The following is a 19,655-nucleotide window of genomic DNA, read 5'->3' as shown; positions in this document are numbered from 1 at the left end:
CTACGATTCCGCCGGTTCCGGGTGCCTTATTGTTCTTTAACCGACGGATAGCTTTTCGTGTGTCCTCGATGTCAAAAGGCGACGGTACATCGGGTACATACCAATTCGCTCCGAATGTGATCCAAATGGGAAGGCAAGAGATATTTTTCCAATTACCTTTTGCCAGTTAAATAACGCACCGAAAGGAAACACATTCGGTTAATCCCAAAAAAGTAACAATACTTAGATTATTGCTATCCACTGTCTGCTTAGCATATCTTAGCACACGCCTTATTATACCATATACCTCCTGCTGAATATCCGTGCTGATATGAGAAATGGCGTCGCGCAAGAAATTCCTCATGTTTGGATTCGGCAAAAGTAGGCCACACAGCTCACCTTGGCATATTGTATACTCTTATCGTACAGGGGGGGTTAAAACTGCGGAAATACTTGTATCAACGGACAAACAAAATGGTTGGATGCTGCTAAAAGATGTTACGTCGAGAGTCATGAGCAAAGAAGTCAGCAGGGGCAATTAGCTAATGAGCGTATTACAGTCCGTCCATCAAGTGAATGACCGCAAGCAGTCTTGGACACGAAGCCGTGCCTAATTGTGTGTCATATTTTTCATATTCTGTTAAGGGTGTAAACAACTAACTAGTGGTAAATACTTGTTTTAAAATATTTCTCTAAACCTCCAACAGTATTCCGTATGTTGAGGATTAGGTCATGGTAAACAGTTTTAATTTCAATAAACCGCCAAGTGATATTGCAGCCGTACTTTGTGTTGAGAACCTCGCCAGCACCGTCTGGAGATGCTTTCATCTTTCGATTAAGGCAGCGCGTCGGTCGGTCGGTCAATTTCTTCCAATAGCAAATCACCATTAACCTACTTCGGGAATGCACTTTTCCTTCCCTTTGTTCACTTGCGTGTGTGTGTGTGTGGGTAGATTTTGCGTTCTGCTGTGCCCTTTGATCCCTGTGTGCAGGCCACCACTTAATGCCTTAACTCGATGTAATTCGCGACTGCGTTGCTTCCGTTATTAGTTTTGTTTACATTTGCAGGCCGGTTTGTATTTATGCCGCGAGCGCTTTGTTGATAGTTATTTATCAAGCCAGAAGATTGGTGGCAGCAATGCAGATAGTGGTGCAACGATCAGCTGTGTTGTTGTGATTGCTTTCAGTGCATCTGTGTGTGAGAGCTAAGACAACTCGCCCCGGATGGTACGCACACTCGCAGCGAAAGTGTGAAAACGCGTTAAAATGCAACACAGAACGGTACGTCTGATTATAGAATCGGAATCGGAGCGGAAAGGTTGTGGGACCAGAAAGAAAGGCGCGATTGTTTATAGCGCGGCAAGATCGTGATCAACGTCTTATCGCGCTTTCAAAGGCAAAGAGAGAGAGAGAGAGAGAGAGAAAAAAAAAGAGAGAGAGAGAGAGAGCCAAAGAGAAAAATCGTTTTTTATGAAGTCAAAGAAAAGAGGGAGTGTTGTGCTGCAGTGTGCAGTGGCTTCTGTATGTATGATAGTCGGCATTATTATATGGCTAGATTGGGTGATTGTAAGGAGGGGGAGGGGGGGGGGACAGCGGGGTCACGAGATAGTGAGCGATCTCGACAGCTTTATTGTTGTTGACATTTGCTAATGACGAAGTTCTAAGTTCGCACGCCAAAGGCAAGTTGACAACGCGTGACAGTAGGTGGCCGTGTTTGTCGGTGCATCACGGTGCAGCACATGCCACAGCACATGGTACACGTTTCGTTCGATCTGTGTGTCGTCCGGTGGTGTTTTTGCATTGGTGACAGTGCCAGTTGATTAGCAACAGTAGCATTTAAAGATACTTTGTGGACCATTCTCTCTGTGAATGAGTTGTCATTTTTGACAGCGGACTTTGAGTAGCTCTGATGAACTGGATGAAGTATCAGTGCATGAAACTTACTATTTTTGGAGAACAAAGCGAAAAACTGTCGTTTGTCGAAAGGGTTTCTTGTAAGTGATTGTGTCATGCTACGTTTGAATCGAGTACGGATTGCTGAGTAAGTGCGGGCCGGATTGCATTTCCGGACAGAATGAACCTTCGCACGTACGCCGGACGAGCGTTACGTGCGCCTTGAGTCACGTTGCGCTTTTTGCCAATCTGTAGCAGCAGAATTGGAACCCAAAACGGAAACGATTATACAGTACCGAGTAGCGTTTAGCAGAAGCTACGTAATGGATCAACCCAGATTAGAGGCACAAGAGAGCATGTCATCATGAAAACAGTTTGTTTAAAGTAATTATGCATGATACGTTTTGATTTTTCAAATAATTTCGTCTTATAACTAAATATTTCTAATTATTTTTGATTTGTTTGCAGTTTTTAAGCATTTACTTAGTGATAGAAAAATTAGCACAAATCTTAATAACCATTTACAAAGAAATATATTCTGATCACAGGAAATATGCAGAACATACATACTGAGACTCTGACCAAGGCCGTTAACGTTTGAATTATGCATATGGATGAGAGATCATTAAATTAATTCGGGTTTTATTAAAAAGTTAAACCTGAGACGTGCAATTTGAGCTTCATGCTTTTAATCTGGTTTCCGTTAGCAATTTTCCGGCCAAAAAGCGATATCAAAAGCACCCCCAAAATTCGGTGGCAACCATATCCTGCTCAATTAATCGTTAAGCTATTCGATTCGAAGATGAACCCCGCCACCCGTTACGTGCAAGACGCGCAAAATAGGACGCAAAGTTGTTTGGGGTTTTGTAAACGGCTTGGGCTTGAAGCTGCGGATGATTAGATAAGGCCCAGCGATTGTTTCGTTTATTTGTAAGTTATGTTTTTGCTTGGGCTGGCCACCACAACTCCAGGATTCACCTGGATGAGACCAGTTTCCGTTAAGCGAATCCACCGAAAACCGGTGCACGGGGCCATCTACGTCACTTGCTATTTTTCCAACGGTTTTAGAGTAGTTTGGTCTAGGACAGTGGTGCACAAACCTTGTAGAAATGCAAGCTTATTGTGCGATTAGTCAAAAGCATTAGAATTGTGTGAAGCTGAGGCTCGTCGCACTTTCGTCCACTTTGAATCTGACTTTTTTTTTTAAATCACAATAGCATGTAGTTGTATTAAAAAAGATTCTCAGAAGTCATTCTCATACCTCTTATTTGCCCATGTCTGTAAAAAATCTGATGCGAATTTAAATCAGAAGGGGTCTTAAAATAGCCAACATTCAAATAACAAAGCCGTCGCACACTTTGCCGACCACTGATCATTCCTAAGGGGGTGTATTCCATTCAAGATACCAGATTTGGGCGGTTCGTACCAGTCACAGGAGATGTATAATATGTATGTAAAATTTTAAGTTGCAGCAAAAACTATAAGAAAAAATCCCCCACTGGGGTGATGTGGAACTCACCACACCATTCGAGGCAAACGTTAGGCAAAATCATGGCGTCGAAGAGATATGATGACGCACATGGGTCTTGTGTTTGTCTGCCCCCTCCTTTGGGGGCTGGGTTGTATGTCTTGCTGCCAGCCGGAAGAATGCGGATTTGAAAGATAATCGCGTTAGAATTGTTATTTTTAAAAGCGTCTCTTCACAATCGAATCCAGCACGAGATGATGGCAAAGACATCTTCAGGAGGGATTTTTTCAACGGCGTTTCAGCCCACGTCATCTTGCATCAGTTTGAAGAGCTTATTATTTAAGAAAGTGCAAAGCTTGTATGGCTTATCGTATGATTGTCCCGGTGGAAGTTGTTGAGTTTATAGAGCCTCCTATCGCATCATTGGGCTGTTGTCGAGTTGGCAAGAGTGAGTCAAAGCTTTTTTAGAGAGTGAAATAAACAATTCCTAAGGGGTTACTCACTGCGGTGATTTAGGAATCCAGCAAAGAGGGAAATCGTTAAATTCTTCCCAAGTAAAGAAGCAAAGAAGCAACGGGTATCCATCGTGATGCACAAAGCCTTTAAGTAGGGAACTACTCATCGTACCAGATGCAATAATTAATGCAAACTAGTACGGCGGGTGCTCTCACACGGCACGTCGCTCGACTAATGTTCCATGCCGCTTATCATAATCCCCATCGACGAACTCTTTTTCATTACTGCCCAATAAATGCTCTAAATTATTTCTCGCTATGTACACCGCGTAGCGTGTATCACGAGAGCTTATGCACTAATTACTTAAACCTGCCGCTCTGCGCTCCGTTCTAGGTACTAACCGGTTTTGGACGCCACCGCCGAACGGTGGTCCTAGAATTCGAAGTCTCTAAGAGCCCTCGGAGAACAATGGTGGAAGAGGTGGAACAATTTTCCGAGTGAAATTATGCAAATGCGCGTTGGGCCGAGTTTATGGTGAGGTCGTCTTATGCATACTTGGCATTAATAATGAGTGTTGCAGGACCGAATGGGTTAGCAAAAACAAAACCAGGGCTATATGCTGCGTGTGTGAAATCTTACCGCCAACAATGTGTGACAAATGAAGGAGAGAGAGCGAGGACATTGTCTGGGAATTTGCAATTGGTGGTTATAGTTCTTGAAGGAGCATTTTTTCCCCTTTTCGAGAACACATTTTGAGACCGCAACAGTGCCAGTCTGAGGGTATAATCCGCGATGCATTGTGAAACTTTCCGGCCAAATCAGCTTCTGCTTGTTTGCACCACGTGTTCGCTCGTCGGACGTCGCAAGTCTCATAAAACATTTGTTAACGACATCTATTGCGCTATCTCTTGCTTCTTCCGTGGCACTAAAAACGCAATCTAATGCGCCAAAATGTTTAGCCGAAAAGTACATCTAAAGTTTGGTCGATTCGTTGCACGGAACGTTGCAAACCATTCACCATCAACAGATTATTTGTTTACGACTTTTTCTTCATGCTCGTTCCTCTGTTTGTGTTGCAGGTTCGTCCACCGAGAGAACAGCGAATAAAGCACTGCGAAGCGTTGGACGCGCTTTTGCAGCAAACCATTAAGAAGACGACGACGACAACGCCCACGAACACCGCAACAAGCATCCTCCCGCCGGGTATGGAAGAATGGACAACGAACAGCCACACCAGGAGCTGGTAAAGTGTGTCCTCGTAGGAGATACGGCCGTCGGGAAGACGCGGTTGATCTGTGCCCGGGCCTGCAACAAGCACGTCTCGCTGTCCCAGCTACTCAACACGCATGTGCCAACCGTCTGGGCCATTGACCAGTACCGGATCTACAAGGATGTAAGTATTCGGAGGCCCATTTTACACGCATCTTGCGGGCAAGGGTAAGGTTCAACCCGTGTGCACCCCAGACACGGTTGTTTCGGGAAAGTGTTTTTGAGAATGAAATTATGACACCCAGACGTACCCAGAGACTTGAACAATTTTGGGGAGTGAGCTGTACTTTGATGGGTTTATGGAAAGTCCTTTCCGGGAGAAAAACTTGACCCGTTTAGCTTCTTTAATGGGATTGCAGCGGAAAATGCATTTGCTTCGTAGCATCCTGTTCGTTGTTTTGTGTGTTTTCGATTAAACGGACTTGATGATGGTCAGGGTTGTCCAACCTATTTTTATCGGTTGGTACTTTGTCTACCGTGCTTAAGGTTAGAATTGTTTGTGAGAATGTTTTTTTTTACGTACGTTTTTCCAATATTGCGATGATTCTGGATAGCACGTATATGAAATGAATAGATGAATAAGCTAATGTGTGTAATACTTGATGTGTGTATAGGTTATGTATGGATGACATTAAAGCCTTTCTTTTCCTACTTCTTTCTGACTACGGGGGTACGATCCGGCTGGAATTTAAATCACAGTCCTGTAGTATGAAGACCGGCGCCCGCTGCCACTTCACCGCAGGACTGAGTTAGTTAGAGTCTTTAACTTAAAGGTATCTCAGAAAAACTAGAACAGTGTACCACTACTATACTGATTTTAATTCTCATCCGAACCGTTTTCCTGTTTGTACGATTCACCATCAAGCTATGTTTTGGTACTTCATATGCTTGCCAAACGCTTCTTTGTTAAAATTTCAGTGAATTTAAGAGAATTCCCAGTATCTTCCAACCTTTGCTGATTTTTTTATGTTCAAAGGATATTGGGAATAGAGGTAGATTTGTCCCAACACTTGGCAATTCGAATTATGTGAGCAATTTAGAAATTCTAGAACAATTTGAAGAACTCAATTTGAAGAAAAATTTACAACTTTATTTAGTTTAAAAAATTAATTTGCTAAATTAGCGGAGCCCTTGCTTATTTTATGAATTTTTGTTTTGAAAGCCTTGGTGAAAACTATCCATAAAGTAAATACAAGATCAGTTTGACAACCCTTCAGTCAGTAGACGATGTTTAATTCTTCAATTTCCTCTGGACCCCTTTCTCGTCCATTCACGAGCAAACCCCAATGAAGCACACCATCACTTCTGCTTTGGTAGGAGTCGTTTGTTGAGTCTCTTCTCCCCGGTCTTTATCGGGCAACGAACGATCTCGTTCCAGTGCATGGAGCTGCTGCTGCTCCGTGTGTCCCGGGTGTAGGAAATTTGCAATCTGCTTGCTATTGGAGCCATTGCAAAAAAGGCGGATGGAGAAAGAGCTAGCTCGGAACGGGGAAAAGTTTATTTTTAGCAACACCATTCCGAGCAGACTGTGTGTGTACATGTACGTAAAGTTTCCTTCTTGGAGCATTCGAAGTGCTCCACTGCATCGAACTAAGTTGTACCGTCCTCCGGTCGATGGGTGGCTTGCAAAAAGTTTTCCATCATCACACCCTTTACCCAACTCGGTCCCTGCTCATGCTGCTCAGTCCAGGGGAGGGAGTTTCCTTCCCTGTTTCTTGGCGTGTGCAGTCTTATCGGATGCACCGCTGGAATGCGCGAACAACACAATGAATTGAATTCCTTTCTTTGTTCCCCGGAGCGCAGAAGAGTTGGCTGGGTTGATCTCGGCTGGAACTCCACCGTGAAGAAGGTCGCATGTACGGTGTGCGTGTGTGTGTGTGTTGGCAATTCGAATAGTCATCGTTATGGAGAAAAGTGGCAACATTAGGAAGCACAATGTTTTAAAGTACAATGTGTTGATCCGAAGCAAAAAGGATCGCACAGACGCCGCCGACAGCCATCGATTTGTTCTCCTTCGGGTGGTTGTTTTATTTAAATACAATTTTGCCTGATTTTTGCTATCCCTTCAATATATTTGACACAGCCACCAGAAGGGCAGCTCTAAGGGAATGTAGTTCGTGAAACGGGTTCAGAAAAGAACAAAGAACACCTCACTGTAGTCATCATGAATGGAAAATGACTAACAATCTAGTGTAGCAAGGAAAACAATGCTGGAGGACTGTTTCCATGCGAGGCGAGCCCACTTCCAGTTGGGGGTTACTATTAATAAATAACCCACCCAAAGCACCAGACGTAGCGAATGTCTCCGTGCGTGTGTGTCTGTGTGGAGTACGTAAAACGAAACGACTTTCCGAAAGAGAACACTGTTATGTACTATCCGATTCCGCTTCCGTTAAAGTGTGCTTCTTCGCGTATTAGATCGGATGCGAAGATCGGGTGAACCATAGATAGAAGAGGGAAAGGCGAGGATTAATGGCGCAAAACAGCATACTTTCGACGTTCCATGCCAACCAACTCTGCACGGTATATCCGCACGAAATTTAATCCAAAGAGATTCCCCCATCGTGCTGGCTTGGTTGGTGGCGAATGGAGGAAGATGGGAGTTACATTCGCGTTTCGAAAGCAATTGGATGAATGGGATTGGAAAATTGGTTTTTGATCTTGTTTTTCATTTTGGAAGGATTATTTTGCTATTCTATTCTTAGAAAGGCACAGTGATTAGGGGTTCATTGTTACGGTGTGTGAGTGTTTTAAATTAATGTAACAAGCGTCAATCTTTAACGGATTGGAAAGTTCATTATGGTCGGTGAAATATTTTCATATTTTGTAAAATTTACTTATAAATTATTATTACACTAAGCATATGCAATATAAATCAAACAGGATCTTCCAGAGGGCGGTCCGGTGTTATGGGTGAAAACGGCGCCAGTCTTCGCACGGCAGAATCGTAGTTTAAATCCCATCTGGTGGAAGCCCACGTAGTGAGGACTGACTATCCAACTACGTTGTATCGGCAAGTCTAGTAAGGCATTTTAAATAGCCTGCGTGACCTTAGCAGGTCGTTAAGCCAAGAAGAAGAGAAGGATCTTCCAGAATGATTAGTTTCAGATTAAACTTTGATCCTGATTCATCTGAACGTTTTAATATTTACTTAAATAGCTAAAACCTATTAAACTAATTACTAATTACTAATAACCTATTAGCAAAAAATGGTGTCTATATAGCAAATTAGATTATTTTTCGAGCCTACAAATGTCCAAGCCTTGGATTTTTTTTCATTCATGTAGGACAGCCAGACCGTATTGCTTACAATTAACATAAAAGCCTTTCATCTTTGCTGGGAGACATTTCATTCTCCGAGCTGTGAAAGGGCACCATATCACGGGTGAGCTCGGTTGTTCCGTTGCGTAAATTCCGTCATCCAAAGCCAAACTCGTGCTCATAGCGAGGGTCTTATCGTGTGAGGACGCCTTATCCGGGGATGTGTGAGGGCGTTTCCATGCTCGTAGTTCTGATGTTAGCGGGGGCCTTGATCCTCTCGTTTGTGTGTCCTCCTTCTGGTTTGTCCGTCCATGGCGTCCACTCAGGTAGACCTCGTCGCAGTCTCCCAGGCAGGCCTCGAATCGGAATGTTTAGCAACTTTCCAATGCTCTGGACTGCGTCTAACAAGACCCGCCTTGTAGTCGATGCGCGCCCAAAGCGAAATAATTAGACCTAAGCCTAGACGTCGTTCGAATGATCGCACGAGCACCTGAGATGCCGTGTAACCAAGAAACATTGGATGTTAATTCTGTCCAATGTTTACTGATAACATTGTCTTTAGTAAAATGCTAGGAGTTTTCTTACCGACCCAGCCATCTTCAAATTTAAGCCATCTTTAAACGTGAACTCGACCACAAAGAATATTATTTGTACATACAATTAAACGCATGCCAAGCAATATATTCTCTTGATATTTAATCTAATGAAGATATCATGAAAGCTTTCAAGTTGTTGGAAAAATATTTACAAATAATTAAAACTTTGTTTTTTATGCATAAATTAAATGGCAGATGATTTGCTGAACGGTAAATGTTTGATCAATCGATAATCGGAGATCCACAGTGCCGGCGCCTTTGATTGATCGGTGGTTTTGTGTACTGTATTATTAACAATGCAGCTATGCGGGACAGGAGTATGTGTTTACCCTTAAAACAAGCTGGTTGACGGTAGTAATTAATTATCTTACAATTAACAGCCATCACATTTGAAATTCAATGTGGATTTTATGTCATCTTAATAATAACATAGAGCAAACATACCATCTAGATAAAGGTTTGTTATACTTAACATCTTGAATATCACGTAGATGGTATACCTTTTAAAAACGTACAAAACATTTGTTTGGATGATCATTTTCAAATCAATACCACTCACTAATCTGTTCTGGATTATGAAATGAAACGCAATTTTCCTGACTGTTCTCGTAACAATCAATTGAATAAAGCAAACTGTCGACACTACTACACTACCACACATGCCACACCTGGTTCATAATATCGCACCGCAAAATAACGTACCAAAATTAGCGTATACCGTGAGCAATACCGTAATTAGCACTACAATGGTGTGTACAGTATTTTTGGGTCAGGAGATTTGTCATGGTCGCATGACCATACCCCCACAATTACATTACTGTTACAGTAAGCCAACCTCACAAACAAAACGTGTCTCCCATAGGCGAACTTTTTCCGCGCCAACAGCTGACGACCAGGTTCCTAGAACCGGGGGCTGTAGGAATAAATACGATTAGTATTCCAGCACAGGCACAGGGGTTTGTTTTTATTTACTTTAGATCTGCGGAACCGCATACAAATAGATGCCGATCGTGGTGTTGCAACATTGCTATTATTGTAGGTAGGTTCAAGTTTTACAGCCGCGCGTATTTTGAGCCGCGTAATATGGCGCAGTTGGAAAATGGATGACCTGCTCATACGAGATCTCGAGTGGGTTTGCCACAAGCCTTGATTCAAACGATGATGCAAAGATGAAGTTGAAGAGACGAGTAGTGATCTTGACTAGAGCCTCACTGCACTAACCACTTCAAGAAGCAATAGGATGCATTAATCTTGTTTTATTATGATCGTTTCGCGCATACATTAGTCGGCTGAGTCATTTGTTGTTCGATTGGAGTAGTCGCTTTGTAAAGCGGGATGCTGCTTACTGCGAAATTGGTATTAATTCTTCTGCTCTCTCCCTTTGCCTTTTTTTGATCAGGTCCTCGAACGATCGTGGGAAATTGTGGACGGCGTTAATGTCTCGCTACGCCTCTGGGACACGTTCGGCGATCACGACAAGGATCGACGGTTTGCATACGGACGGTAAGTAGCTATATGTTTTCCCGTGCCCCAAAACTGTATTCTCATTCAGTGCCGTTGTATTTTCCAGATCGGATGTCGTGCTGCTGTGCTTTTCGATAGCGAATCCCGTTTCGCTGCGAAACTGTCGCGCCATGTGGTATCCAGAGATTCGGAAGTTTTGTCCCGACACGCCCGTCATACTGGTTGGGTGCAAGAATGATCTACGGTACATGTATCGCGACGAAACCTATCTGTCCTACTTTGGCGAACGGAGTCCTTTCGTACGTGCAGCGCGCAAATCCGATCTAGTGATGCCGGACGAGGCACGGGCCGTAGCGAAGGAGCTCGGCGTTGCTTACTACGAGACGAGCGTGTTCACGTACTTTGGCGTGAACGAGGTGTTTGAGAATGCGATCCGAGCGGCATTAATTGCGCGCCGCGAGCATCGCTTCTGGATGACCAATCTGAAGCGTGTTCAGAGGCCGTTACTACAGGTGGGTTCGTTTACCCGGGACCCGGGATGGCTGTTTTTTGCTGGAAAATGGTCAACTAATAGTGCATTATTCCTCCGTTGCAGGCCCCTTTCCGACCGCCGAAACCTCCACCGCCGGAAGTAACCGTCATTACCGGCACGCATACGAAGGACATGCTTAACATGTTCAATTCCCAGTGCTATACAGATCTAGTATTAATTGTCGGTACTATCCGTTTTTCCGTACATAGATTTATGTTAGCTAGTAGTTCTAATGCATTTCATAGGTTAGCAAACAGTTCCAATTACTCTCCACACACCAACCCATCCCGAACGAACATCGAAATCTATTAAGCTTGTGTGCCACTGTTTTCTTTCCCTTTTTCATGCCTTTATTTTTCGGATTTGGAATGGATCCTTCTTGCGCTTCGGGGGCTGGTAGGTTATTAATGATGGACATCAGTGACATTGGTGCAAGAAGCAGCAGTGAATCGAGCATGGTTAGCTCGACGTTTGGTGAATCGACGACGGCCGATTTTAACGAAGATACGGAGTGTCTAATACGGCTCGAGCAGAACAAGGTTGCTCCCAATCGGTAGGTGAAGCTGCTTTCGCTTTCGTGGCTATATGAAAAAGCTTTTTTTTAAATAAAAAAACTGAATTTCCTTTTTATCATACAGCATGTGGGAACAACTGAAACGACGATCCAGCTATCAGGCATTGCCAACGGTGGAACCGAAGAAAGATCTCTATCGGGAGTTGCATCATCCCGTGTTTCAAAGTATTAGAGTATTCCAGGTAGGTTTCTCGCTCTTTTTAACCACGATGAGAGTGAAATTATGTTCTATCCTATTCATTATGTTTTCAGGTTGAAAGTGGAAGACATAGCTACACGCAAACACAGACGGTCGTGCAGATCAGCAAGGTGATCACACCGCAAGCAATGCAGCAGTGCTTGAAGTTCATCTATACGGGCACGATCGACCGAGACTGTTTGGATTTGCAGGTTAGTTCGCAAAATCTGGCGCCTCACTCCGTTTTCACTCATCGTAAACGAACACCAAGAGCACCGAATTCGAAAGCCAGTCACACATTTTTGAATTCTTCACACAAAATGACACCATCGCTTTCAATCGATCTCACTCCTTTTGAATTCACCTGATGCACAACGAGTACGTCTGCATTACTGCACAAAAACTACTAAACACTATTAGGTCAAAGACAAAGTTTTCTTTTCTCTTTTTTCAACTGTATTTTACTCGCTCCTATTTCTTCATCTATCGCAAACATTGATCTATTATTTTTCAAAAAAAAAGCAGCTAAAATATGCAATTATGTAAATATTTAAAATAGTATATGTGGGAGATAAATGCATGTTTGTTGCAATTATGTCATCTGTTGTCATCTATTTTGTTGCTGTTTTGTTCATCGCTGTAGAACGTACTTATTTCGTTTGCTGGTGATCTCGTCCGTATTTATATGATTATTTGTATCATGTCATATCTTTGATCATTTTATATATTTTTTACCACTTACCATGTGGTTCAGACACATCCGTTAATCATTACGCAAAACGAGGGCCATACTTTCGCGTAGTTTTGAGCAGTTCTCCTCTCAAAGCAAATAATTGATTCGTATCATGTTTAAACTATTTTTTTTCTTTCTTTCTTGTTTCCGACCTTCCCATCCTCCATCCAATCCATCGATTTTGGTGTTCCACAATGTTATGTTTTACATTGTTTCTGTCTATATTTTTCACTTATCGTCCCTACGAAATATTTTCACCTTACTGCTGCTCTTCAACGATGCAGACTGCATCGATAGGATTGATACTGGTAATTGTAACAAAAACAACAACAAAAACGTTAAAAAACACCTACAAACAAATATAAATACAACATTTAGAACGAAGTGTTACTAGTATGCCGTGTTTGCGTTAAAATCTGTTTTTTGTTTGTTGGATGAGTCCCCGCAATAATCTTGTGCAGCAAACGTAGTACAATAACCTGTTAAAAGGATCGAGTTAAAGAAACGAATGTTTTTATTAGTTATTTTTTAGTTTTAAATTTTTATTTTGTTTGGTGTTTGTGTTGTGTTTCGATGTGAATGTTGGTTCCATAATAGGCATATGGAAGCGAATGTCAGGAATAGTGTTATCCTTCTGAAATTACTACCGAGGATGCTTTTGAGTTTTGCTTGCGATATTGTGTTCTAACCTCTCCAACTATGGCTGCTTATTGATTTTTATTCTTTTTTGTCCTACGAAAAAAATATTTAAATGACCAAATTTTTCGCTTACTCCCTAACAATTAAAAAACATGTAAAATCGATCACTTTTGTATGACTAGTGATTTATCTTCTAACGCTTTTAATACTAAGAACGAATGACCCTAACTTAATTCGTGACATTTTTCTGAAGTTATTCTCATGACTTGACCAGTCCACCAGAGCCTGGAAGAGTCTAATTCGCTATACAACAGTAAAATTCCTTTTCCTCCTCATACCGTATCGAGAGAGAGTGTAGACATCTTTCACAAGGTTTTCTGTTCGTAAGATCCTTGGCGATCAGTTGCTCTGCACTTCCTTTTTACCCTACTCCTGCCCTACTCGCCGGCAGGAGCAAAGATCCTCTGTTGCTTGTTATGCGTGCGTTTAACTCCACATCCCACCTCTTTGACTTTACTATCTCGTTATCAATCTTTCGTTGCCGTCTACTATCCTTTCACTCGGCTGCTATTCCAGGTTGAGCTGCATTATAGTTCAGATTTAAGTCCATTCTATAGTCGTAAAACAAACGAATCTTTGTTGAGCTGGTGATCCTCGATAGGTGAAGTTCTGCACGACTTCAAAAATACAATTTTATATTATATTTATATATATTAATTTATGTGTATACCAGCACACTACGATCGTTATATATATATTTTTTAAGGTGTCTAAAACCTCGAAGATTTGTGCCTTGTGCTCAGTACTTTGGTTCCGAGCTTGTCTGTGTCATTATTGTTTTTCAGAATTTGAATTTAATTGTAGAACATGGTTGCCAAATTTCCCCATGTTGCTGCTGGTCCTGCACGGCGAAGTTTAAATTTTTTGTTTCATATTTAAATAAAAAAAGGATCATTTTTCGTTCCAAGTTCTCTGACGTGTATACATTCTCCAATACTTGCTACTATGTACGCCACGAATTAAGTTAATGGTCTTAAATCTCTTTTCTAAAGCACCTCTTTAATTACTCTGTTTCTAACATATTATTGCTAAGAAATTAATCCTTTCCGTCTATCTTGATCAACAAGAAAGCTGTTTTTCTGCTCTTTCAATAATGTTTATTCTAGTTTTCTTACTTTTTTACCTTTTATACTGATTTTAGGATCGATTTCCTGTAGCTGTTTCTTTAGCTTGTAGCTAAAAACCGTGAATGCTTGATAGAAGTTACGATTGCTAATTTGTGCTTTTTTCTGTCTCATTTTACATTGACACAGGAAATACGACAGGCGGCAGAGTTTCTGGAACTACCCCAGCTGATGGTGCTGCTCTCCAATACGCAGGCAAATCAAAGTTTCATGAACGATGAAACGATTCAACATTATTCCACGGTATGGAAACAATATTTACCACAAGAGTTGTCTTCTCTTAAAGGACGAAATAAACCACTTTTCTTCTACATTCCAGTGCATGAAACAAAATTTGGAAAAATATTGTGTTCAGAACGGTATCTTCGGTGATATCACGTTCGAGCTGGACGATGGTCACATGAAGGCCCATCGTGCCATGCTAGTTGCGCGCTGTGATGTTATGAAGGCAATGCTAAACGGTGATTTCCGCGAGGCTCATGCCAACTTGGTAAGTTTGGTGTGCGGAAGATCAACCGACCATTTGGTTTTAACCAAACCAAACGTTACTTGCAGATCGTACTTCCCGGTGTGACGGAATACACCTTCCACAAGCTGCTGTGCTATCTGTACACCGACGAAATTCCGCCCATCTCGGCGGACAAGTGTCTCAATCTGCTCGAGCTGGCAAATCGGCTCTGTTTGCCGCGGTTGCTTAATCTGGTCGAGTGTCGTGTGATTGAAGATTTGTTACGCATGTCGCAGAACGAAACGAGTGAAGCGGTCGAACACTGTCTACGATTGCTAGAGCCGGTGAAGGTAATATTTATGAATATAATTTCCTTATCGAGGGTGTTCTTCATAATCGCTATTGAATTCGTTTCCACTTTATAGCTGCACAACGCACACCAGCTAGCGGAATGGTGCATGTCGTATTTGTGCGTCAACTACAACAGCATCTGCCGGCTGTCCCCTCGCAGCCTGAAAAGCCTCCATCCAGACAATCAGGACTATCTGCGGGAGCACCGTTGGCCGCCGGTTTGGTATCTGAAGGATTACGACTACTATCAGCGCTGCATGAACGAGCTAAGCCGCGAACTGAACAATGGCAAAAAAGACTGTACAGCAGACGATAAGGGATGTCTGTGCTTCTCAGGTGGTAAGTTTCCGGATGTTGAATTTGAAAGAAACAAGTAATACGCAAGACGCCCTTTCATGCATCACTAGAAGTGCTTTATGGTTGTATGCGTTTTTTTTTTTGATAAAGTAAATTAAAGCATGTGTAAAGCACGAACTCAAGCTTCAAAATGTTAAAGTTAGAATATTGTGTTTAAAATGAAAACGTTTTTCATCATGATTTAATCTTTACCGTAAAATTAGCGATGTTCTCACATTATCAACGGATAAACGCTGCATTATTGTCTCCAATTAGGCTTATAATTCATGCTCCGCACGCAGCTAGATTAGATCCTTATTCCTAATTTGTTTTCTTTTTTCCGTTTCATTTATTTTCTTTTTCTTCATGTTTTTGCTTTTTTATCACTGTTTTCCTATCATTTCATCTTTCTAAATACGTGTGTATGTGACTGCTAAATTTCCGTTGTAAATTATTTTGTTTCCAAATTGTTCACTCCTCCATTGTGATGTATATATCGTATTTCACCTTCGTCATCATCACCATCATCATCATCATCCTCATCACGATCGTCCCATTGTTGTTTGTACACAAACATGGCCCATCGCACCACGCACCCCATATCGCCTGCCTCCATCCATCCATCCGGAATGGGTTTCTTCGAATTGTCCTACTGGGAACAGTGTTTTTCTGGCTATTAGGAAAATCGAAACGGTCGGCGGTTACGGCAAAATCAGCCATCCAAGCGTCCGGGAAGGGATCGGCAAATGCTGGCAACGATCAGCAGGACGCGGTTAGCACCAGCCTCTTCCAATCGAACGCCAACTCGGTTAACCAGCTCGATCCGGAACACGATGCCGGTGATCTTTGACATCCAGCCGACGGCCCGTGGAGGTGAGTCGATGTGACCTGATTCCATTGGTGGCGAAAGTGATGATTTTTAAATTAACCGAGTTGTTTGGTTTTCCCTGTTAGATCGCTCCGCTTCATCGTCATCCTACCGGTGCTTATCTGCTTCATCTGCACGATCCTTAGCATCCTGATCATCTTCCAGATCTACACATAATATTTGCTGCAACGGTAGCCACCGTTAGACGGCTATTGACGACAGGCCAACGATGGTAAAGAGAGTGTGTGTGTGTGAAAGAGAGAGAGAGAGAGAGACAGAGAGAGAGAGAGAGAGAGAGAGAGAGAGAGAGAGAGAGAGATAGAGAGAGATATAAAGAGAGATTATCCTTGCATTATTCCACCCGGTCAAACGAATGCATCACATAGTCCCTAAAATTCGATTTAGACAGGACGAAGGAATAAGCCTGGTCTGAGCTTGATGTAATATTGTTTTAAAATTATCGTTCCCTTGTCATACATTAATCATGCAATCACACGGGTCCGTCGAGAATAGTGAATTAGGAGCATGTCAGTAAATGTTAAGCTTAAGTTTTCACCCACACACACACACATACGCAACAGTAACACGTCAGCGCTCCAGAGACACGGCATCTCTGACGACAACACGTTGTGATCTGGTACAACCTCTCAGGAGACAGCATACATTTTTAATACCGAGCATTCTGATATCTCTGCCTTTTCGTTTCATTTAGGACGCCATACTGTGCGCTTGTATGTGTGTTTAATTATTAATTTGTGCTAAAAAAAGCTTTTACTGCGGTGCTGAAAGTTATGTATAACACATGCAGCATTATCAAACCTACTATGTGCGATTTCCGGCCACGAACCCCGGAATCGTGTAGAAAATATATTATTTTCTAACTTTTTTCCCTACCAATAAAAATGCATCGACGCATCGATGGCTCACGCAATGTTAATTTTTCATAATGGCATTTTTTACAGCCGTGATCGCGATCGATCCATTCCACAGTGGCATTAAAAAGGAAGTGTTTTCCTACTGTGAAACAGAACAGCTCATTCTGCTACACACGAGCGTATCTAAAAATGTAAAATGTGAAAAGCCAAACGAACAAATAAGTTAATCGGTATAACCATTTTTAACAAACAATTATATTCTACTTTAAGTGAATGTTTGTTAATTTGGATTGAAAAAAGAGGTTCATCTCTATGTATAAGTAAGCATAACACTTCCGCAAAACACAATATCCAAAATCTTACATCCGATTGCGGATGTTTTGGCAATACGGCAAAATTATTTTTTGTTTATTTTATTTTGGTGCATTTTTTTTAACTAAGCCAATTTTTTACATTTAGTTTATTATGTACGTGTAAGATAACGAGTAAACAAACTAAAAAAAATCGAATTAATGTATGAAAAGATTATACACCTTTTCCTAGCGACGACACGATACGTAATACACCCGGAAAGACTTGCAATAAAAGTCGCATGGAAGAATGAAACCACAACATGTATCGTTTGTTTTTCCGAACATATATTAAGTTTTATTCAAACCTCATTTTGTTTATTATATTATTTTACATTTCTTTCATCATTATTGCTTTGCTTTTTGGTGTAGTTTTAAGTTTTAATTTTACTTACTTTTACTAGTTTACTTATTACGACACGGTAAAAGATTTCCTTCCGGTCAGAGCAGCTGGTTCTACTACTGACCCTATTGTGACATAATTTGTAGGACGATAAATCCGTAGTCTCATTATTATCTGTCCGTAGACGATTGTAAGCTGGCTTTCGATCGATTTCCCACATCTGAACGTGACCATATAGGGTGTGTGTGTCTGTGTCAATTGTGTAGGGTAGTTGGCGCTGAGCGACAGTATTAGTCTATAAATGTACGCTAAACCGTGATGAAACTGGCGGGGGAGGAGGTAGTAGGATCGCGCTCGAGTTTTGTAGTTGCTTTTAGTGTAGTAAAATTACGATGATGAGCTGGAAGCAAATTTGGGTGACCCTGTTTTTGCTGAAAGAGAACTGGAACAGCCTCAGAATAGTAGTACCCAATGTAGTAGTAAAGCGTAAGAATCAAGTGGCAAATTTGGAAGAAAAAAAAAACGTGAAGCAGAAAAATACACACGCACTCACACACAAAAACGGCCAAGCAAAACCGCTATGGAAACGTGGAAACTGCCTCATTTTTTATAAAGAAAACAAAACCCATAACATAGAACAGACACACACACACACGTACACACATTTGAACAAAAAGCATTGGCCACATGCGGTGACGATATGCTGATGGTGGTCTATGAGAATCGTAGTAGCACAAGCACAAAAAGTTTCCTTGCGTTTGTCCGGTGTGTTGTGTAGCTATGTCTGTGTGTGTGTGTGTGGTGGTGGTTGTGCCGCTAGGTGATGAAAAGAGCATAATTCGTAAGATAATCTAAAAAATCACAGCAACCGCAGATAGTGAAGCCGACGCCCGTACGCACGCACACACTCCTCAACCGTAGCATATAAACGATAGAATATCGCGGGCAAGAAGAAAAAGCAAATCACGCGTAACAATCGAATTAGTAGTGCACAAGTAGAAGAAAGGGCAAACTGGGGAAGCTTTTGAATGATAGTGTCACAGAGCTGAAACGGAAACCACACAAAGGTAAAGTGTAACAGTCGTTTACGAAGAAAAGACCGCAGTATTCAGCACTAAACACTACTAGTAAGCTCGCTTGGCGTAAATAATGTCGCATATCGCGATTTTAGGACTAATGCATACTGAAACTTTCCTATTTTTATTATGCCATAAGCTTAATATTATTTTACTTTCATTTTAGAACACTATAGCTATGATGCAGGACTGTATTACGCCTCTGTCTTTTCGCTACTGGTTTTCGCTTGTTCTTGATCTTGAAAAAATATTCACAAAAGCGGAACGACAACACACTTTCACTGTACACTATTTCTTCCAACACTCCCGGTGGCTAAAAGCCCATTCTAGCTAAAAGCTTCATTATGGAAAATTAACGGGAGTATAAACTGAAAATCAGCTAATAAAACTTGCTCTCCTTTAACGGTAAACTTCGTGATACAATGAGAGAAACGCATTATAACATAGAAATAAGCGGCCAAAAGAAAATCTGAACACGGAAATTAGTCGGCTATTGATTGAAGGATAAGAAAAAGTAAACAAGAAAATAATCACAATTAGTGTTGTGAGTGTGAGTAACTGTGGAGTAGCAAAGGATTTTACGAATTTGTTCCTTATTTTTGTGGATCAAGCAACTAATAATTCTGTGAAATGAGTTTTCTTTGAACAATTAGCTTAACGATTATTTTTTGGTAAAAAAAAACCAAAGTCGGCCAGATCTAACTGATGGCTGAGATGGACAACAGATTGCAGAAGTTCAATTTTCGGAACGAAAACCTATGCAATTGTTTGACTGATTTGTC

The 19,655-nt window shown here is 41.6% G+C and overlaps 3 protein-coding genes across 5 annotated transcripts in view; 2 read left to right on the top strand and 1 right to left on the bottom strand.

Annotated features, from left to right (window-relative positions):
• Nucleotides 1–19,655, top strand: part of LOC126561609 (protein wech) — a 374,746-nt gene that overhangs the window by 13,241 nt on the left and 341,850 nt on the right. The window lies entirely within an intron of this gene.
• The window catches only part of LOC126563378 (programmed cell death 6-interacting protein), a 292,351-nt gene that overhangs the window by 103,842 nt on the left and 168,854 nt on the right, over nt 1–19,655 (bottom strand). The gene's annotated exons all lie outside the window — the stretch shown is intronic.
• Nucleotides 4,951–16,570, top strand: LOC126561697 (rho-related BTB domain-containing protein 1). Of its 2 annotated transcripts, XM_050218000.1 has the most exons (15): nt 4,951–5,189; nt 10,322–10,425; nt 10,493–10,898; nt 10,982–11,163; nt 11,319–11,471; nt 11,557–11,674; nt 11,745–11,882; nt 12,688–12,711; nt 14,356–14,469; nt 14,546–14,716; nt 14,782–15,024; nt 15,100–15,364; nt 16,024–16,234; nt 16,316–16,461; nt 16,518–16,570. In XM_050218000.1, exons 1-13 carry the CDS (start codon nt 5,010–5,012, stop codon nt 16,209–16,211), a joined length of 2,286 nt encoding a protein of 761 aa, XP_050073957.1. In that variant the 5' UTR covers nt 4,951–5,009; the 3' UTR covers nt 16,212–16,234; nt 16,316–16,461; nt 16,518–16,570. The 2 variants fall into 2 exon arrangements, with proteins under 2 accessions (XP_050073957.1, XP_050073958.1); XM_050218001.1 differs by lacking the exon at nt 12,688–12,711.

The sequence above is a fragment of the Anopheles maculipalpis genome, chromosome 3RL (assembly GCF_943734695.1).
Source record: "Anopheles maculipalpis chromosome 3RL, idAnoMacuDA_375_x, whole genome shotgun sequence".
Lineage (NCBI taxonomy): Eukaryota > Metazoa > Arthropoda > Insecta > Diptera > Culicidae > Anopheles > Anopheles maculipalpis.
Note: the sequence above shows the minus strand (reverse complement) of the source record. Positions and strands in the feature narration are given on the sequence as shown.

What these genes read in the sequence shown, in the direction of transcription:
- LOC126561697 (XM_050218000.1), top strand. Translation starts at nt 5,010, where the DNA reads ATGGACAACGAACAGCCACACCAGGAGCTGGTAAAGTGTGTCCTCGTA. An exon ending in GAGACTGTTTGGATTTGCAG is followed by an intron (nt 11,883 to 12,687) that starts GTTAGTTCGCAA and finishes TCAACGATGCAG; the next exon opens with ACTGCATCGATAGGATTGAT. An exon ending in CGATTCAACATTATTCCACG is followed by an intron (nt 14,470 to 14,545) that starts GTATGGAAACAA and finishes TCTACATTCCAG; the next exon opens with TGCATGAAACAAAATTTGGA.